Below are 18,137 nucleotides of genomic sequence, written 5' to 3'. Positions count from 1 at the left end.
ATTCAGTATAGCCCATAGTGCCAAATGATAATTATGATGGGTAGCAGCTCTGATGAATGAACACTGGGTCCAGTGTAAGGATAAGGATGAATGTGTAGAGGGAAAAGGTGTCACAGCACAATGTCGCCTCGCTAGGAAATACCCATATTTTTAAAAAGAATGGACAGCTTTTTTAATACTTTATGACTGATTCTCTTAGAAGATGTTCCCGTTTACATTATAATCCCATCACTTGCTGAGTAACATTTCATGAGTGCTCTTTTTCATGGTACCACACCAGTTGTGTTGACTGTGGCTTTGGCTTTTAGACTTCAAATGGTATTTTCTCCCTAAAGTCAGATCTTAGGAGTTTTAATTAGTAATGGAATAATTTGAGTTTTCAGAGATGATGATTTTAGCTAAGGTATTTTGGTGACATGGACTTAATCTTCATACTGTTTGTAATTCCCATTTTCTCTAATTATTGGTTTTAATAATGTAACTAGCTTTTGGCCACCATGAAGAAAATCTATTTATATAACATCAGTCAAGTACAGAGAAATTTAGCAGTTATTGGGAGTGTGAATTCCAACACAGAGGCGTGAAATGGTTTGTTGAATTCTGAGCGTGAAATAATATTTCCCCTCTTAACTACAATAGTAAAAACAAACCTAACAAACAAAAAAGAGTGCTCACTATGTACCAGGCATTGTGCTTCCTGCAAGAAAATGAAAATATGAATAATTCAAGTCAATATTTCTTCTTTTCATTTCAAACTTCTAATTTTCCTAAGGAACAGGAATAATTTCCTAAGTCATTCATTTTAGCCTGGTATAAATAATCTTTAAGATTGGCTTAGCAATATCAAAAGTACAATATTTAATATTTAATAAATTTCAGACCACTGGTGAATTGAATCAGATGTTCTCTTTGAAATGCATTTAAGGAATTTATGAAAACCTGAACTTAGCACAAATCAAGATTTGTTTATTTTATAAAAAGGATTATTTATAAAAGAAAAGAGGAATTATTCAACAAAGATGAAAGAGCACAGAGATTCAGCCACAGGTTCAGGTATCTGTGGCGCTTCCTTAATAATAGGGCTTGCATCCTGTCTGTCTGCTTCCTCGTCTTTTAAAGCTACTGTAGAAATGATGAATGAGATAATTTATGGAAAGCATTTCATATAGTCACCAGCATAAAATCTATGCTCCATAAGTGGCAGGCATTACTGAAAAATAATTAATCACAGAGGTTTTTTTTTTTTTTTTTTTTTTTTAATGCTAAACAACTAGTCACAAAATTTAAATCTGAACCTAGCTCTTCGGCAACAGATTGTAGAAGTACTGTAGTATTTCTCTAGCTGTAAATTAAATGTTCACTTACCAGTTAGTATGACCAAATGCCATGGAAGCTATTAACAAAGTAGTATTTTGCAATTTGCAATTTTCTGTGCAGCGCCTTGATATGTGGCACCCCTCTCTCTACCTGCAAACACACATTGATCCTCTCTAGTTCTTGAGTATCATTCTCATGACCTCTTTTGAATCGATGACCCCTTCTCTTCTTCACTTGCTGGACTGGCGTTTGCTCTAATCTCTCCTTACTATATCAAGATCAAATTCCCAAACTAAGTTCAATCTGAAGAAATCAGAAACTAGCAAGTATAAAAAGTTCCTTTTCTCATAATGTAGGAAGAAAAATGAACTTTTAAAAATATCTTGACACTACACCAAGATTACATGGATGATTGGTTAATGAATTCTAGCAGTTCTAAATTTAAACATTGTACTTTATTGTCAATAATGATAAATGAAAATGTTATAAAAAATTAACTCTTAAATCAGTGAAAATCTGCATGTCTTATCTATATTTCTTATTAAAATTTCTTTATTTAATTAAAGATATTTTTACTATAACAGAAAGCTCCTGTCCAGGGCTTCTTGTAACTCTAAGAAACATGTATTATAAAATGTCACAGGCAAATTCTCTAACTTTGGAAGATGCTCTTTGATTCTTGTTAATTATTGATTCTTAGACTCTTGATATCCTTGTATTAAATATTCTAGCCAATAAAATCTGGCCGCCTGCCAAGGCCTTTACCATATTATATGTAGAAGAGCTAGTTTGATGATGAGTCTGTGAAGAAAGTATACTTGTTAAGTTTTGGTTGGGCTACAGAGTTTTATTGATTCTAAGGGTTTTTAATTTTTGCTTTATTCTCTTCCTGTAGACATTAAGACATTAGTGTAATTCCACATACATTGTTGGGTCTGCATGCCAGAAATTCAGGTACTGAAGTATCAAAAGACTTTACTCAAAAGGATCTCCCTGTAGAGTAATCCCAGGACACAAGCCTCCAAGTTTGGCTTTATTTGGATTTCCCTCAGTGGGTCATGAACAGAGCAGAGTGTCATGAACAAACAAACTTAGAATTTATTGAAGTAATGGATGTTGATCATGTGTTTGTTCATTACTGTTTTATGAATCTTAACAAACCCCTTTGTGTTTCTTTTGAATGCTTAGAGGTGTTTCTTTTGAAATTTGAAAGCATTAAGCATTTAGAAATTCAAAAGCTCTAAGCATTAACTCAATCAAGAAGCACAGATACAATTAGGAGAGAGATTTCTTTATTTTCTGCCTCTGAGAAGTGAATATAAAGCAGCAAACAGAATACAATTTTTCAGAATGAGAGAAAATATACTGACAAATGTCTTTTGAAACTTTCCCAAATAAGTCGTCCTTGGTAAGTTAAAGATCGTTTTATTTGAAAGCTTTATAAAAACTCCCAAGTAACTGCATATATTTTAAGTGCTGGTGAGACACATCCCTCTAGCCATGAATAGTTTGTGGTTCATCTACTCAAATATAGCATAATCACTTAGGATAAAAATGAACAGCCATCCTCCGTGAGATCCAGGAACAGGTGGTACAACTAATCATCCCAAATGTTTGAAATATTGGTCTGGGAACAGCTGCCTGCAAAGACTTAAAGGACAAGAGTCCCTAGCTCCACTATCAAGGGACAGGAGAGGGATTCCTTTGGACATCCATTGCTGGTGCTCAGTTAGTGGTTGAATGTGTGCAGGGTTGCTCTGGTGAAGGAATGAGTGGATTGTTTGTTAGCTTGTAATATATCTACTGCCCTCTCTGGCATGGGACCAAGATATCCAATGGTAAGGAATCTGAAAAGAAAGTTTCTCTGGAGAAACCCTTTCTGAAAATGGAAATTCCCACTCGTATTTTATTCTTTAATAGCAAGGATTGTTGTTGAGAGCATTTATTATTTGTAGTGTTATTATAGCCCCAGCTATGTTTGCTTTCAGCCATATAGAACAATTCAGTGGGTGAATTGTTCTCAAATTGAGCCTGACAAATGCCTGACTGACCCTGAGCTGATGGTTCATTGCATGTTTTCATAGCTGCTTTTAAAGATGTTAAAAGTTTGTGTTGTATTAACCATGTTTTAATAGAGCCAAATGTGACCATGCTAGAACTCTTTGTAGTCCAGTTTTTGAACAATTCTCTTTTAGTAATTGGTGAGAAACACATCTACAAGAACACTTTTATTTCCTACCATGGAATACATGGATGACACCATTCAATAAATGATATCATAAATGTTGAGTAATTCCTCTTTTCTTTTGTAAATAATCCTCTTTATAAGATAAACAAACCTTCTTGATTTGTGCTAAGTACAGGTAAATGATTTGTGATCATTCACCCCTAAAGGCTTGTCTGTCATTTAATATGTAATATGTGTACACACATCCAGTCCATTTTTTCTTTTCCATTGTAGTTTTAGAAATTTACTGTTTTACTCAAACTAGGTGTTTACTATGACATTTTAAAACGTATATACACAAAGAAGAAAATGAGAATATATCATTGCTAACCAATATTAATTTTTTGTGAATACTTTTTCAGTCCTGCTTCATTCACATATCTGTACATTTTTTTTCTAGCAGTATTGTATGATATGGAACATACTCTTGTATAAGCTTTTGATCTATGAGTTCATTTTATTTTAAGGATGTTAACTGTTTACCTGTTATATCTGTTACAAGTGTGTTTACTAGCTTGTCCTTATGGTTTTACTTTTGTTTTTGATCTCTTTTAGATTTATATAACATTTTGTATATGTAAGGTGTATCGCTTTTTATGCTTTCCGACTTTGGCATTAATGCTTAGAAATATCTCTTTCACACTACACTTACATTAATATTTATCTGTGTTTTCATGTAGCACTTTAAGATTTTATTTGTACACATCTCTCCAACTTTCGAGTCTATAACCCTTTTCTAATAGAAACCAAACTGTGCATCCTAAACTATTTAGAAAGTGAAAATTTGAGAATCATATCTACGTTCCAAAGCTTAATAGTAAAATGCAGAGAATGAGGGAGTTTTGTTTCAAAATGCCAAATGATTAGTTTCACTGCCAAAATGTAATTATGAACTATTTTAATGTGAGGAATTAAGCTGAGGATAAATTATTTTAATGATATAAATTAATTTTATTAATTAAGGCAATGCAGATTAAGATGTCTATAATTATAGAATGATATATAACATTATTTGGTGGGTTGGAAAGAGCATGCGACTAAGAGATACACAATAGCTAAATGGGTCCTCGTAGTCATAATTAGTTGGGAGATGCCGGGCAACCCATTTGGCTCTCTGAACTTCAGTTTACTCATATCTCAAGGGAGGTCATCAGACCCCCAGATGGTCTCTGTAAGGTACAATAAGGTACACACAGCGCCACATTGCTAGACTCCCTATATGGACTATAGGAACAAGGTAACTAAAATACCAGCTCCTTTATGTTAGGAGGGAAGATACTACAGTTCCGGAGCAGGAGGTGAGGAAGTCCAGAGATGTGTACCACCCTCTAGGAGCTAGTAAAGAGTTATCTCCCCTTAGAATAGTGAGCCATAGCTTGTAAAGCACTTATGTAAGTTTTCTATACCAAAGAACAGAAATGTTTTCTTTGTAAACTGAACTGTTTTAATATAGTTTTAAATGATTCTTCATTGTTTGTTCTATTTTAGCATTTCTTAAAGTAACGGTAAGGGCACTGTTCTGCTAAGAGCACCTACGAGAAGGAGTTTGTCTTCCATTATTCTGGAGTTTGAAAAGCAAGCAGTCTGCTCAGGATAATATTAAGGGTATATAACAAATAGTATGGCATAGGGACCAACCACTCAGAATGGACACTGGCTGTAAACTACTGGCTTGCTACTAGCAAGTAGCAGCTGATCATCATCCTTACGTATACACGGGAAGGCAGAGAAATTGGAATGTATACTAAAAACTCAGCTAGAAACTCAGAATAAAGAACAAATAAACAGCATCTTTGCCATTCTGGAGTGTAATTTCACTTGAGGAAGGAGATGATCAACAGTAAAACAAACATAAAATTATTTCAGATAACCATAAATACTTTAAAGGAAATTAAGCAGGTTAAGTAGATAGAGTGACCAAGTGTGGGAGTATTTTAAATAGAATGCTCAAAGATGTTAGATATTTGAGCAGAGAACTAAATGATGAGGAGCCAGCCATTGGAGCATTTGGGGAAAGTGCATCCAGGCAGGGAACAGCAGTGAATTAAACCTAATGGGAGAAGAGGCTTATTGTGTTATTTGCAAGCTGAAAGAAGGCCAGTGTAGCAGGAGTGGAGGTAGTGGGAAAGGTAGGATATCAAATCAGAGGACACCAGAGGAAAGAAGTTCATAGAGGCAAACAGTAGTCAGATCTTATTTTGCCAAATTCTAAGAGCAATGGAAAGCTATTGGAAGGTTTTAAGCAGACTACAGAAGTGATTTGATTTACCATTAAAAGAGATAACTCTGACCCTAGGGGAAGAGCTAACAGGCAGTTGGGAAACTTGCTGGTTTCCAAGTGGACTTGGGAGGTTATGGTGTAAGAGATGAGAAATAATCCTATTGTGGATTTAGCAGGTAAATCCTCCTATGCCAAGATTCTCCTTTGAGGGCTAAAACTTTGGAGGTTCGGTGTTTTACTTTTAATGGGATGTCATTCCCTTTTATAAGCTTAATTTAAATATGTCATCTATAAGTAATGGTAAACTTCTGAAGTAACATAACAGTTGGTTTCTTTTCAATGTCTAACATTTGTGTTGCTAAGAGAAGATAAAGTTATATTTTATATGGGATTTAATGAAATCTTTTATCATTTACTCTTATTAAGGTTTCGAACTGGAATCCTGTAGCCCAGACGGTGAAGAAACTAAAAGTTCTTGTGTAACATTTGTTTAGGGGCTTGTGGACCAAAGTCCCTTTCAGGTTAAAAAAATCTTAGCAAAATATTTTTACCATGTGTCTAAGCAAGGACATGAACTGAAATCACAGAATTTCTTAAGGATAGATATGAAATCTAAATGACTAAGACTACTTCAAAGGGTGTCCTCATAGAGACACCCACCAGCACTCAGCTATACGCCTTTCCTGCTCTGCTGATTACGCTTTTGGAAACTGTTCCATCATTTTTCTCCCTATATACACATTGTCCAAGGCAGCTGTAACACTGTGGAAGGTCACCAACCACACAGTTTCTACTTAGAAATGAGCTTTGGTGGTCTTAGCTTTGCCAGAAAATGGGTACATGATACAGAACACATCAACTATCTCTCTAAGCATTTGTTTCCTTATTTATTTGTTTATTTATTTTTATGGTTTTTTTTTTTTTGAGACAGAGTTTCCCTCTTGTTACCAAGTCTGGAGTGCAATGGTACAATCTCGGCCCACTGCAACCTCTGCCTCCCAGATTTAAGCAGTTCTCCTGCCTCAGCCTCCCGAGTAACTGGGATTACAGGCACACACCACCACACCCGGCTAATTTTTTTATTAGTAGTAGTAGTAGTAGAGATGGGTTTTCACCATGTTGGCCAGGCTGGTCTTGAACTCCTGACCTCAGGTGATGCACCTGCCTCGGCCTCCCAAAGTGCTGGGATTACAGGCGTGAGCCACCGCTCCTGACCAGTTTCCTTATTGTTTAAATAAGGAGATTTGACTAGATAATTCTAAAACTATTTCCAGTTCCAAGATTTAAAACTTTCCCTCTTCTGATTTTAACACATGGTCAACATAACCCTTTACTTGGTTGAATTGCATTTTTGTGTTGATACTTCCCAAATCTGTATCTCAAGGTCACATCTCTCTCATGCGGTCCATTCTCATGTAGCAAACTTCCCCCTGAACATCTCCATCTGTATATAGTGTAGGCACCTCGAACACACTATGCCCAACATGACTCATACTTTCCCCAGTAAGTTGTTTATTTTTCTGTATACTTTCCTCACCTTGTCTAAGCATTGCTCTCCCTTTGAGTCTTCTACCCACCTTTTCTGCAAGACCCATCTATTTATCTTCCAAGACTCTACCAACAAATCAACTTCCTATGTGAAATTTTTCCAAATTCCTTGAAGGTAGGAATAGTTTTTATTTCCTCATGATCCTATCAACAGCTTAGAAAGTATTAATAGCAGGTGATTAACAAATATTGAATGAACAAGGGAAAATGAAAATTCTGTGATCTGAAGATTGCTCATGTCATTACCTTACCCGGCATATGTCCTCCACCAATAGTCTCATCACGGCATGGAGAAGCCACTGGCTCTCTGGCTTCTTGCCCAGTCTTATCTGATCACCAACTTATGAAGACTCATATAAATGCCAGCCTTCATTTGATTCTACACATTTTCCCCCTGTGGGAATTCAGTGTCCTTTTGTGTCTATTCTGTTTTGCAGAGTACAGATACCACATTTCCTGTTTCTTTCCTATCTTCCCTAGGATTAAGATTAGAATAACAAGGCCAGGCCCAGTGGCTCATGCCTGTAATCCCAGCACTCCGGAGGGCCAATGTCGGTAGATCACCTGAGGTCAATAGTTCAAGACCAGTCTGGCCAACATGGCGAAACCCCATCTCTACTAAAAATACAAAACTTAGCCATGTGTGGTGATGCACACCTGTAATCCCAGCTACTAGGAAGGCTGAGGCAGGAGAATTGCTTGAACCTGGGAGGCAGAGGTTGCAGTAAGCCGAGATCATGCCACTGCACACCGGCCTGGATGACAGAGTGAGACTCGGTCTCAAAAATAAAAAAAAAAAATGATTAGAATAATGATGTCTAGTCAGTTTCTTTCCTTTTTTACTGTAAGTTCTGGGATATATGGTGGTTTGCTGCACCTGTCAACCCATTATCTAGTCAGTTTCTAATACCTGTTCATTCTTTGAACCCCACATTTGACTCAGTTCTCTCTCAGTAATCAGCTGAAATTTTATTAAACACAGGAAATTTATATATAAACCAGCCTCATCATAACCAATTAACAAATGTACTTCCAGCTCCTCAAAATGTTAATGAAATTTACACCTGATACTAAGCTCTCATTCAGTAGGTATACTTGGGTAAATATGCTGTCAGACTAGAGTGGCTGAACATTTCTCAGCATCCTCTGAAAATACCTTCCACTCCCTGGTAAGGCTGGAAGAAATTTACTAAAGTAATTTATTTTGCCAAGGTCAGAAAGCCATCTGTGGATTGTAAAAATGACAGAATTTGTTTTCCTTCCCTTAATGTTTTTTAAACTTCCTGGTGCTGTAGTAATTAATATGGAAGTTATATATAAATGGGAGACAAGTTTGCCTTTTAAGAGAAGTTTTTTCTGTGTGATCCATTGCTATCACACATCCACTCAGGCTTATCTGAGATAACTAATGTTTTCAGGTCTGCCCTTGGCCTTCCTTCCCCAAATGGGCAGTACTTAGTCACTACCAGTCATTTTCTTCCTCTGCCATCCTTCCTTGTATTTGTTGACAGAGTCAAGAAGAACCCCTTGGAAGTTAGTGTGTCTTTGAAAAGATCACCAATATTTGGGACCAGGTCAGCAGGCAAGATTGAACATAATGCATAACCTAGTTTAAACCCACTATATGTCAATAATGATGATAATTATTATTCTTTAATCAAACACTTTGTTCGGTGCCATTGGTAGTTACATAATTAATGCGTTCAATTCTCAAAACAGCCCTGTAATATAAGAATTCCATACTAGCCACTTACAGCTGAGGAAAGGAAGGACTGGAGGGGTTGTCAGTTATCTGTGGTCACACAGCTAGTGGATGGCCAAGTTAAAATTTGCATTCCTACCTGTACTTTTTCCATGTCACCAGTACTTACAAGAAAATGTCCATGTCTTGAATGAGAAGGGTTCTTGAGGAGATGTGCTTAAGACAAATGGTGACCTGTTCAGCAGGAATATAGCCCTATTTCTGTTGTCACTTAGTTGGAAAAAGATTCAGAAGGCTGAGATGTTGAAACTATGCACATAATGACTTGAACAGAGGTTTGACTGACTCACATAGATGTTTCTTTGCCTTCCAGGAAGATTTCCAACCCGCAGCAGCTTCAGAGACCAACTGGGAATCAGTCACAAGCTCTATTTCAGTAAGTAATTTATTACTCTATTGCCTGCAAAAGAAATGGATGGAACAGCTAAGGTCAACCCCAAAAGGATTTCACCTGCATTAAGGACCTGTGGCTTGACCAAAAGACAGATCTCAAACAGGATGTGTTTCTCCATTTCATTCAGGTTACAATGGATTATGTCAGACACCCTTTTTCCTGTCTGTCAGAAAGGTTTCCAGGAACTGCCAGTATAGCATGGTAGGAACTCAGGCTAGGCAATAACTTAAATATTTTTCAGTTTCAGGGCAAAGCATTCCAATTAAAGGTCTGTCCAAACATATCAAACTAGTTCATGGCCCACACTCAAGTGGGGAATTGCAAAATAGGTTTTGAATATTCCTGGGGAAGATGTTAACCTTTGCATTTTCAAGGGTCTTTTCAGACTTGAAAAACCCCAATATTTACAGGAAGATAACTTAAGTGCAAATCAGGCATGTATTCTATTTTACTTGGATATAAAACATAACTCACCCTGAAGCTGTAAAATGGTTCATGTTCCAGTTTTCCCCTAAATTTAGTCATTTCTCAGTATTCTGTCTCCTTATCTACTTTGCACAGAAAGAGCAGACCTTGTTTTCACCAATCCTATGTGTAGCATTTATGTAGCAATAAAATACAAGATAATAAATGCAATTGTTACTAAAAGGTCAAGAGCATAGAGGAAGCTTGCCCATGGCTCTAAGTAGGTCCATGTGGCTGAGTCAGAGTTTTTTTGTTTTTTGTTTTTCCTAAAATTGGTATGTTATCTTTTGCTCTCTGGGGGATTTTTTAAAAACTCTTTCATATGGCAGGATTCCTTCCACTATGAATTATGTGACTATTTAATTCACCTGGTATGGATGCTGGACTAGAACCTCATCTGATCAAAAGATCAGAGGGATCTCTGATGGTGATAATAAGTGTTTTGTGTGCTTTCGACAGTCCAGAATACATGCTCTGAACCTAACTTGGTGTAGGCAATCATTATCAGTTAGATGAAAGTCAACACAAGGCATATAATGCTGAAGAGGTGCTCAGGCTAAGCAGGAGGGTCGCAGAAGAGGCTGATAACTCAAGGCAGACACCAGCAGTTTTTGCAACCTTGACTGAGGGTCAAGGGATGCTCCAGCTTCTCAGGCACCTTCGACGTGATAGCTCAGGATTGTCTAATGATTCTTGCCCCAACCACAATTCAATTACAAGCCTTAAAGGACCCTTAACAAATTAAGAATAACCCAGGTCCTTTAAAAGAGAGGCATTCTCTTGTCCTTTTGGAGTATCTGGGGAAGTTCCCTGGGTCCAGATCCACTTCAAAAGCTTCTGGTTTGAGTTTCAAGTCTAGGTGCTGCTTAATTCTCTTGTAAGAGAGTTTCTTTACTCAGAAACTCTCAGAAACTGCAAGCTGATTTTTTTACTCAGAACTCCATTGTTCAAGAACTTTCTGGAGCAGGAGCAAGGGTCATTGGACCCACCATTAACTTCTGTTTAAACCATACCTTGTTTTTGTTGAAAGTGATTTTCCATTTTCAGAGCATTTCTTTTTTACGAATTGTTATTTTAAAGTAATGCAGTTAACTTCAGAAATGATTTTTATAAATACGTGACAAAAGCTGAATGAAATCATATTTACTGTACAGCTGAAGGAGACACATTCAATTAGTTCTTTTTCTCAAAAATAGTTTTAAAATATTTACTTCAGCAGCCAAAATGTTCTCGTGGTCTTATTAGGTCACCTCATCATTCATAAATATTTCCTCAGCCATCATTGCTGTTTCTGTCAACTGCCCTGAATCAAAACTTGAAAACACTAGTAAAGCTCATACACAGGGACATGTTTGCATTTTACCTACGGTTTGGATTGACTCTTCAGCCTCATGTTAGAAGAGATTAAATTTCCCCCTCCCGGAACATCACACACCGGGGCCTATCATGGGGAGGGGGGAGGGGGGAGGGATTGCATTGGGAGTTATACCTGATGTAAATGACGAGTTGATGGGCGCTGACGAGTTGATGGGTGCAGCACAGCAACATGGCACAAGTATACATATGTAACAAACCTGCACGTTATGCACATGTACCCTAGAACTTAAAGTATAATAATAATAAATAAATAAATAAATAAATAAATAAATAAATAAATAAATTTCCCCCTCCCTTCTCAGGAACCGAGAGTTCCCCACAGCTTTCTCTGAGAGATATTTGTATACACACTACGTTCTAGGCACTGCTGGGAGCCACCCCGGAAAACCATCAGTCATTTTCCCCAGAGCTGTCACAAGAAGCTTTCACTTGTGTGGGAATGGCTTGATGGGTATCCCTGTTTTTATTTCAGAAAAGCAGGGAAGCATTTTAATTTCAAAGATTTTTTATGTGTTGTCATGCTTCTAATTTGATCAGCTCATTTTGAGTTTTTTGGTTCTTAGACCCATACTATCGTGACACAAATCTAGTTGTAAACCATCTGGTGCATATAAGCCAGATAGACTGTAGATTATCCAGACAATACAAGTTAATGGGGATTTGGAATTATAGTCCTGAATTATAAGTCTTCTACCTCTAGCATGTGACCTCAAGAGAGATGTGAAAGACAGAAATGATGGGCTTCCATCAGGGTTCAGCTCATATCAAGCAGACACACACACATACACACAAGCACAGACACCCACCCACACACCTAGATTAAAGAGACAACCTATCAGAAGGAACAAATATGACTGCACCCAGATGAGAGCTATATAATATCAACAATATGACTGTAGAGGGCATCTTTAACATGGCTTGAACTGTGAATAAATCTCTGGATTCTACCATAATGTATGACAAAGACCATGCCTCCAGAAAAATGATCGTTATTACCTGGATACACCTGAACAGAATATAGAGTGGACTCATAACGTAATGAATGTAGCATGGCAGGTAAGGTTTGTTCAGAAGAGGATGTCTGCTTATTTTAACAAGGATGACTGAAAATTAGATGTATGGTTTCTTGTAAAAGAAAAGAGCTGGCCTGACACGTTCATCAGTCTATTTCACCCTATCACCCCACTCCCTCGACTCCCTTTCCCCTACAGGGAATATTTGAAAACTGCTCCTGAGTTATAGCAATGGTAGATTAATGCTTTAAAGCCCCTTAGGTGTGTGAAGAGGGACTGTTACTCTGAGAGCAGATGATCATCAAATCACTTAGCAACCTTTGGACCTTGATTGGTTAAAGAGAGACAACATTGCCTGAGAGTAAGATTATAAACTGGGGGCTTTGCTGTCTGGGACTCAATAGCACCTATTTTTTCTTGATTAGATACTACAGTTAAATCTAAGGAAAGCAAGTTTTCATTAATTCCTATTTTCCCTTAGTGATAGGAGATATTTGCCTTCAGGGGATCTTATTTGTTTGGTAGTTTCTTGAAAGACATTTAAAAATCATTTGAGGCTGTGTGCTCTCTATTTCCTTGTTAATGGGTCATGAATTTTAACAGAGATGTTTGAATCATGGCTCATTTACCTCTAGATTGTACAAGGGTTAGTGAAGTAAGTGCTTGGAAACCTCGTGTGAGATGTATTCCATGGCAAAATACATAATCCTTTCCAGGCTTTCAATGATGTTGTGTTTCTCATTGAAGAGTCTTCCTGAGAAGTTTTAATGTCAACTGGGATCACTAGCAAACTATAACACTTTAAAAAAATATGTTCCCCCATGTGAATCCTCTCCTTTTAAGTCAAGAGAGCCAGTTTCATGGTTAGTTATCCTTGTTGACAGTAAATAAGTTGGTGAACATGCTAGATTTTATGAAAATGTCTCCAGAGTAGATTCGTACATTGGTCACACATCATCTGCAATGCCAGGTGACCTGTAAAGGGGGGATGTGGAGATTAAAAGTGGGAGAATGGAATGAATTATCAAAACTAATGTAGGAGGAGTTTGAAATTTTGATTCCCACTATTATATGTTGTTATGTGGATGATTTGGGACCATGAACCAAGAAACTGGATGACTTAATTTTATATATTTCCATCTAATCTATATTTTTAGATGATTACAGTTAAGATAAACTGGAAATTTTATGATCTACTTGGATTTGATTTACAGAAACGTGAATGACTATCTTTTTAGTAATTAACTGATTTTTATCCAAGAATATGGCAAGACAATACAATGTTGTTTTTATATGGCATTCAAACGTATGATATCTTATACTCAGAAGCCTGTTTATGTTCCTTCCATATAGTTGAATGACTGTTGTATTTCACAGCAATGGACTTTTTCTGAGTACACTGAGCTGTATGTCACTCTTAGGGGGTATCCTATAACTCTCCATCAGTAACGGATCCCACTCTCATTGCGGATGCTCTGGACAAAAAAATTGCAGAATTTGATACCGTGGAAGATCTGCTCAAGTACTTCAATCCAGAGTCATGGCAAGAAGATCTTGAGAATATGTATTTGAACACTCCTCGTTATCGAGGCAGGTCATATCATGACCGGAAGTCAAAAGGTAAGAGACAGAGACTTATGCATTCTTCATAAGCAGATAGAAATCTTAACAGTACAAGCTGAGTGTCCCTTGTCCAAAGTATTTGAAACCAGAAGTCTTTTGAATTTTGGATGCTTTTTGGATTTTGGAATATTTACATTTATGCTTATTGGTTCAGTATCCCTAATCCAAAAATCTGAACTCCAAAATGCTCCAATGAACATTCTCTTTGAGAATCATGTTGGAGCTCAAAAAGTTTTGGATTTTGGAGCATTTCAGAGTTTAGATTTTTGGAGTAGGGACATAACCTGTAATAATGAGTAAGGATTAGCAGTACAATATATTTAACTCACTTAGATCTGGTGGTTACTATCAGTCCGTTGTCACGTTTCACAACACTTTCAAATGAAGTTCTGCGTATTGTCCAAACTGTGTTTTTTTTGTATCAGACTAAGAAGGGTTTGGTGCAGTGAAAGATATATAGGTCATAGTTTGGAGCTGGATGAGATCTTATGAAAATCATCTGAACCAGCTTCTTATTTCTTGGCAAGGAAGGCATTATGAGCCCCAATTTTACAGTGGAGACAGCCAAGTCAGAGGGAGTAGGTAATTTGCCAATGTCTGTATAGTTAGTTAGCAATGAAGAAGAATGAGGATCCCGGTCTCTTTCCTACAAGAACAGTTCTCGTGTAATTGATAGTTTTGCCTCTCTGATAGATGCGAAGGTTGATTTAGTCCAGGGATGTCAGTGTTGGCAGGAGAGAACCCTGTTAAAGCAATAGCCAAAACTGTTGGAAAATTTCAATTCTACCTTCAAGATCTGCTATCTACTTGGTGCCTGGGTGGTTCATGTGCTTGAGATATAAATGTCTCAAGGCAGAGGAAAAGAAGGTCTGGAATAGGTTGGAGATGTATGAGAGCATATATTCAATTAGAAACTTCAGGGAAGTACAATGAGGGGAGAACCGAGAGGACCATTCAGGCAGAGAGAACGTCATGAGTTAAAACAGTGCTTAAACTCAAAAAATAAATATCCAGCTCATACATCTGAGTGATATGATCTTAGGATGAGAATGTTTATTGGCGTGTAAAACTCAAATTAATAAAGAAATGAAATACAATTGCCTCTTATTGAATAAAACAATTACTTCTAGTCTGTTATGTCCTTGCTTTATTTGATAAGATTTGTTATAATTGTACTGTTCCCTAAAAGGTCTTGAAAGGCTGGGTTGCATTGTAGATATAAAGTTATTTCACCAAGATACAGCTGTTTCCTACACTTTGAAATAATTTTAAGAGCTGTGAACCTGGGCTGCTTTAGCACAACCATTTATAACATTTGGGCCAAAATGACTAATCAGTTAACTCCTGCCTGGGCCTTCTGCTTATGGCTTAGCTAAGAGGGAGACAAGAAAGTCACTGGTGGCCCTGGTGTTACGGAGATACGCCATGTGCAGCTCACTATAGCCCTGAATCTCTCCAGGGCTCAGATTGGATTCAATTTAAAGAAAACATTGTTGTTCTGTAAGACATTGCTGTGTTTGGATCTCTACTAAGTCAACTTAAAAGAAAGTAAACTATGCACGTTTTGAAAACCCCAGAGGAAATTTTATATAAAAATAGTATTTGGACAAACAAGCAATGAAATCTGACTCTGTCTTCAGCAATTCAAGGGACAGCCCTTCTTGGCATCTTGTTTCTGGAAATATTACAATTTTTAAATCATCTAAATCCATTACTTTTTTTCCCCCTAGAAATTGTGTTGAGTTGGAGGCAGGAGGCCTGGATTCAAATTCTAACCCTGCCACTTACAAGTTTTGTGATTTTTTTTTTTTTATTGGGTACCCTGATCTTGGTTTTCTTATTGGCAGTGTGTGCGCAATAACACCTACTTCTCGGTACTGCTTCTGGTACCATCAAGAGCACCTAACACTTAATACATGTTCAAAAATTGTTAGCTAGCTACAGCGACTTAGAATTCTGAAATATGTTTGCATTACTTCCTTGGTGAAGCCTACCTTGTCCCTTGTTTTGTCCCTTGTTCTCTCCCTGTGATGTCTACTCACCCCCTAACTTGGTAAAGTTAGGAGCACTTAAGACACCACCTCACTTTGTATGTTCTACTACTGCACTGTTATTGTACCTTTTGTTTCCTCTAAGAGGATCTGGGATCCCAGCACCTCCTATCATTCTCCACTCTGGCTGAATATTTAATAGCTGGGGGAGCTTTTGAAAACCTTCAGATGCCTAGTCCCACCCCAGATACATTGACTCAGAATCTCAATGGGGGGAGACTGGGAAATATATTGATATTATTTATGGTTCCTAGGAGAGTGATCTTTAGAGACAGCCAGTGTCAAGAACCACTACTTGAGAGATTGTTCATCCTATATCTGCAGTACTTGCAACAGTCTCTGACACATTTTAGATGCTCAATTAATGTTTGTGGGATTGAATATATTACTAATCCAGTGTTAGCCTATTTTTTAAAGTTTATAGAAACCACCTCATAGACTGAATAGGGTAGCTTTATTAAAAATGTCTTTGGTTACTGAAATAACCTTGCAAGAGCATTCAAGGTGACATACTACTTGATGTTTGTGACAAAGTAAATATGGTCTCTCTCCCCTGCTGGCTTAGGTTCCATTTCTTAATCTCTTCTTGTTTAAAATGGCCCTAAGGCATTTTTGTACCATTTAATTTAACCCTGGCAAGTCACCACTGCCTCTGCTCTTATATAAAAGTGCTGATTTGTTTATCATTCCACTGATGCTGAATCACCTGTATGTATCACAAAAACAAGGGAAGTCAGGTTTAATATTTCAGCTGGTATTTTCTGCTTTGAGAACATAAAAATACAAATTCATGGCTTGTATCCCAATGTATGAGGAAGGGAGCAGTGAATAAACAGTGAAAACAGGAAAATAGCTATGGATAATGAAAGTCCATTAGGTGTCAAATAAAACTTTGCCTTTTCAGGATCTTCAAAAAGTCTCCTTCTATCAGTATAATAATGTCTTAATGATGTTGTGCAGAAACAAGCTTGTCATTTATGAATATCTTTTGAGCATCCATTCTTCTGATTTGTCCAGACAGATAGAAAGTGGCATTTTTCATGATTGCAAAGAGCAGGATTCTAAAATGACATTTGAATGTGAATATACAAAACACAGAGTTTTACGAACTCTGAAATAGAATGCAGACACACTGAATAAAGAACTTATAATGCATCAGGAATATTTAAAATATGAAGGTTCATATTTTACAATTAAATGATGTGTTTTGCTTCTTTTTATTTAGTAGAAGGGAGGTGAGGTAGTAAGTGAGCTTTTTGTTCTCTTCAAGAAAAGAGTTGAAAATGTCAAAGTCAAAAAAACAGTAAAAGTTTTGGTGAGGAAAGAGAGAAACAGGAGACAGATAAAACAACCAAGTGTTGAAACCAGGATGTCAATGCAATAAAGTCTACATTTTAAAAATTCATAAGTAATAGATACGCTTAAACTTGTCTGGAAAAGCTTCTGGACTGAAAATAATATAACAAGTTAATATATTCAACTTTCAGTTTCCTAGGGGGTAATGGGGAAAAGGATAGCATATATAATTGAAATCTGTAGATAACTGTAGTTTCAAACCCAATTTTTGCCAATAATTTCAGCCTCATGCTTTTAACCTCAAAGCTGCCCAGAAGTTAATTTTTAAAAAATGAATGTTTTAAATTCAAGTTGCATTTACTTTTTATGGTAGATATACTAATGAGTATAGGAAGTGTGCATAAAATTAGGTGAAATTATATGGGTGTCCTTTCTGTAAGCTATATAAATACTCCTTACATTGCTGCATTATCACTGTAGTTTAACTAAAACTAAACTACAATTCATTTAAAACATATGCCTGTGAATTTAAGGACAATGTATATTTATTCAAGTTCATAGCATAAAATTCAACATTTCTAAGTTAAGAAATGATCAGCCCTGACTGGACATTACTGAGAGGTGATTTATGGAGATAAACAATGTAAGTAAGATCTGTTCTTTTTCTCATTCCAAGAGAACTTGACTTTCTAGAATGATAGTGTGTTCGCCAAAGAAAAATCCAAGACATAATGGCAAGAGGGAAACCTGTTTTCAAAGCTTGTGTTGTGATTAAAATATGAACAAAATTATCAGGGCACTCCAAATTAATAGTTTTAAACTCTTAATTGAAATATATTGTTT

General features: G+C 36.8%; 1 protein-coding gene across 2 annotated transcripts in view; it reads left to right on the top strand.

The window, feature by feature from the left end:
• PDGFD (platelet derived growth factor D) overlaps nucleotides 1-18,137 on the top strand; it is a 248,819-nt gene that overhangs the window by 200,620 nt on the left and 30,062 nt on the right. For both annotated transcript variants that reach the window (XM_001099616.4, XM_001099412.4), the window contains exons 4-5: nucleotides 9,389-9,451; nucleotides 13,746-13,944. In XM_001099616.4, the coding sequence (XP_001099616.2) occupies nucleotides 9,389-9,451; nucleotides 13,746-13,944 (262 nt within the window). The remainder of the gene's footprint in view (nucleotides 1-9,388; nucleotides 9,452-13,745; nucleotides 13,945-18,137) is intronic.

The sequence above is a fragment of the Macaca mulatta genome, chromosome 14, assembly GCF_049350105.2.
Source record: "Macaca mulatta isolate MMU2019108-1 chromosome 14, T2T-MMU8v2.0, whole genome shotgun sequence".
Lineage (NCBI taxonomy): Eukaryota > Metazoa > Chordata > Mammalia > Primates > Cercopithecidae > Macaca > Macaca mulatta.
The sequence above is the reverse complement of the archived record's forward strand: the minus strand, read 5'-3'. Positions and strand labels throughout refer to the sequence as shown.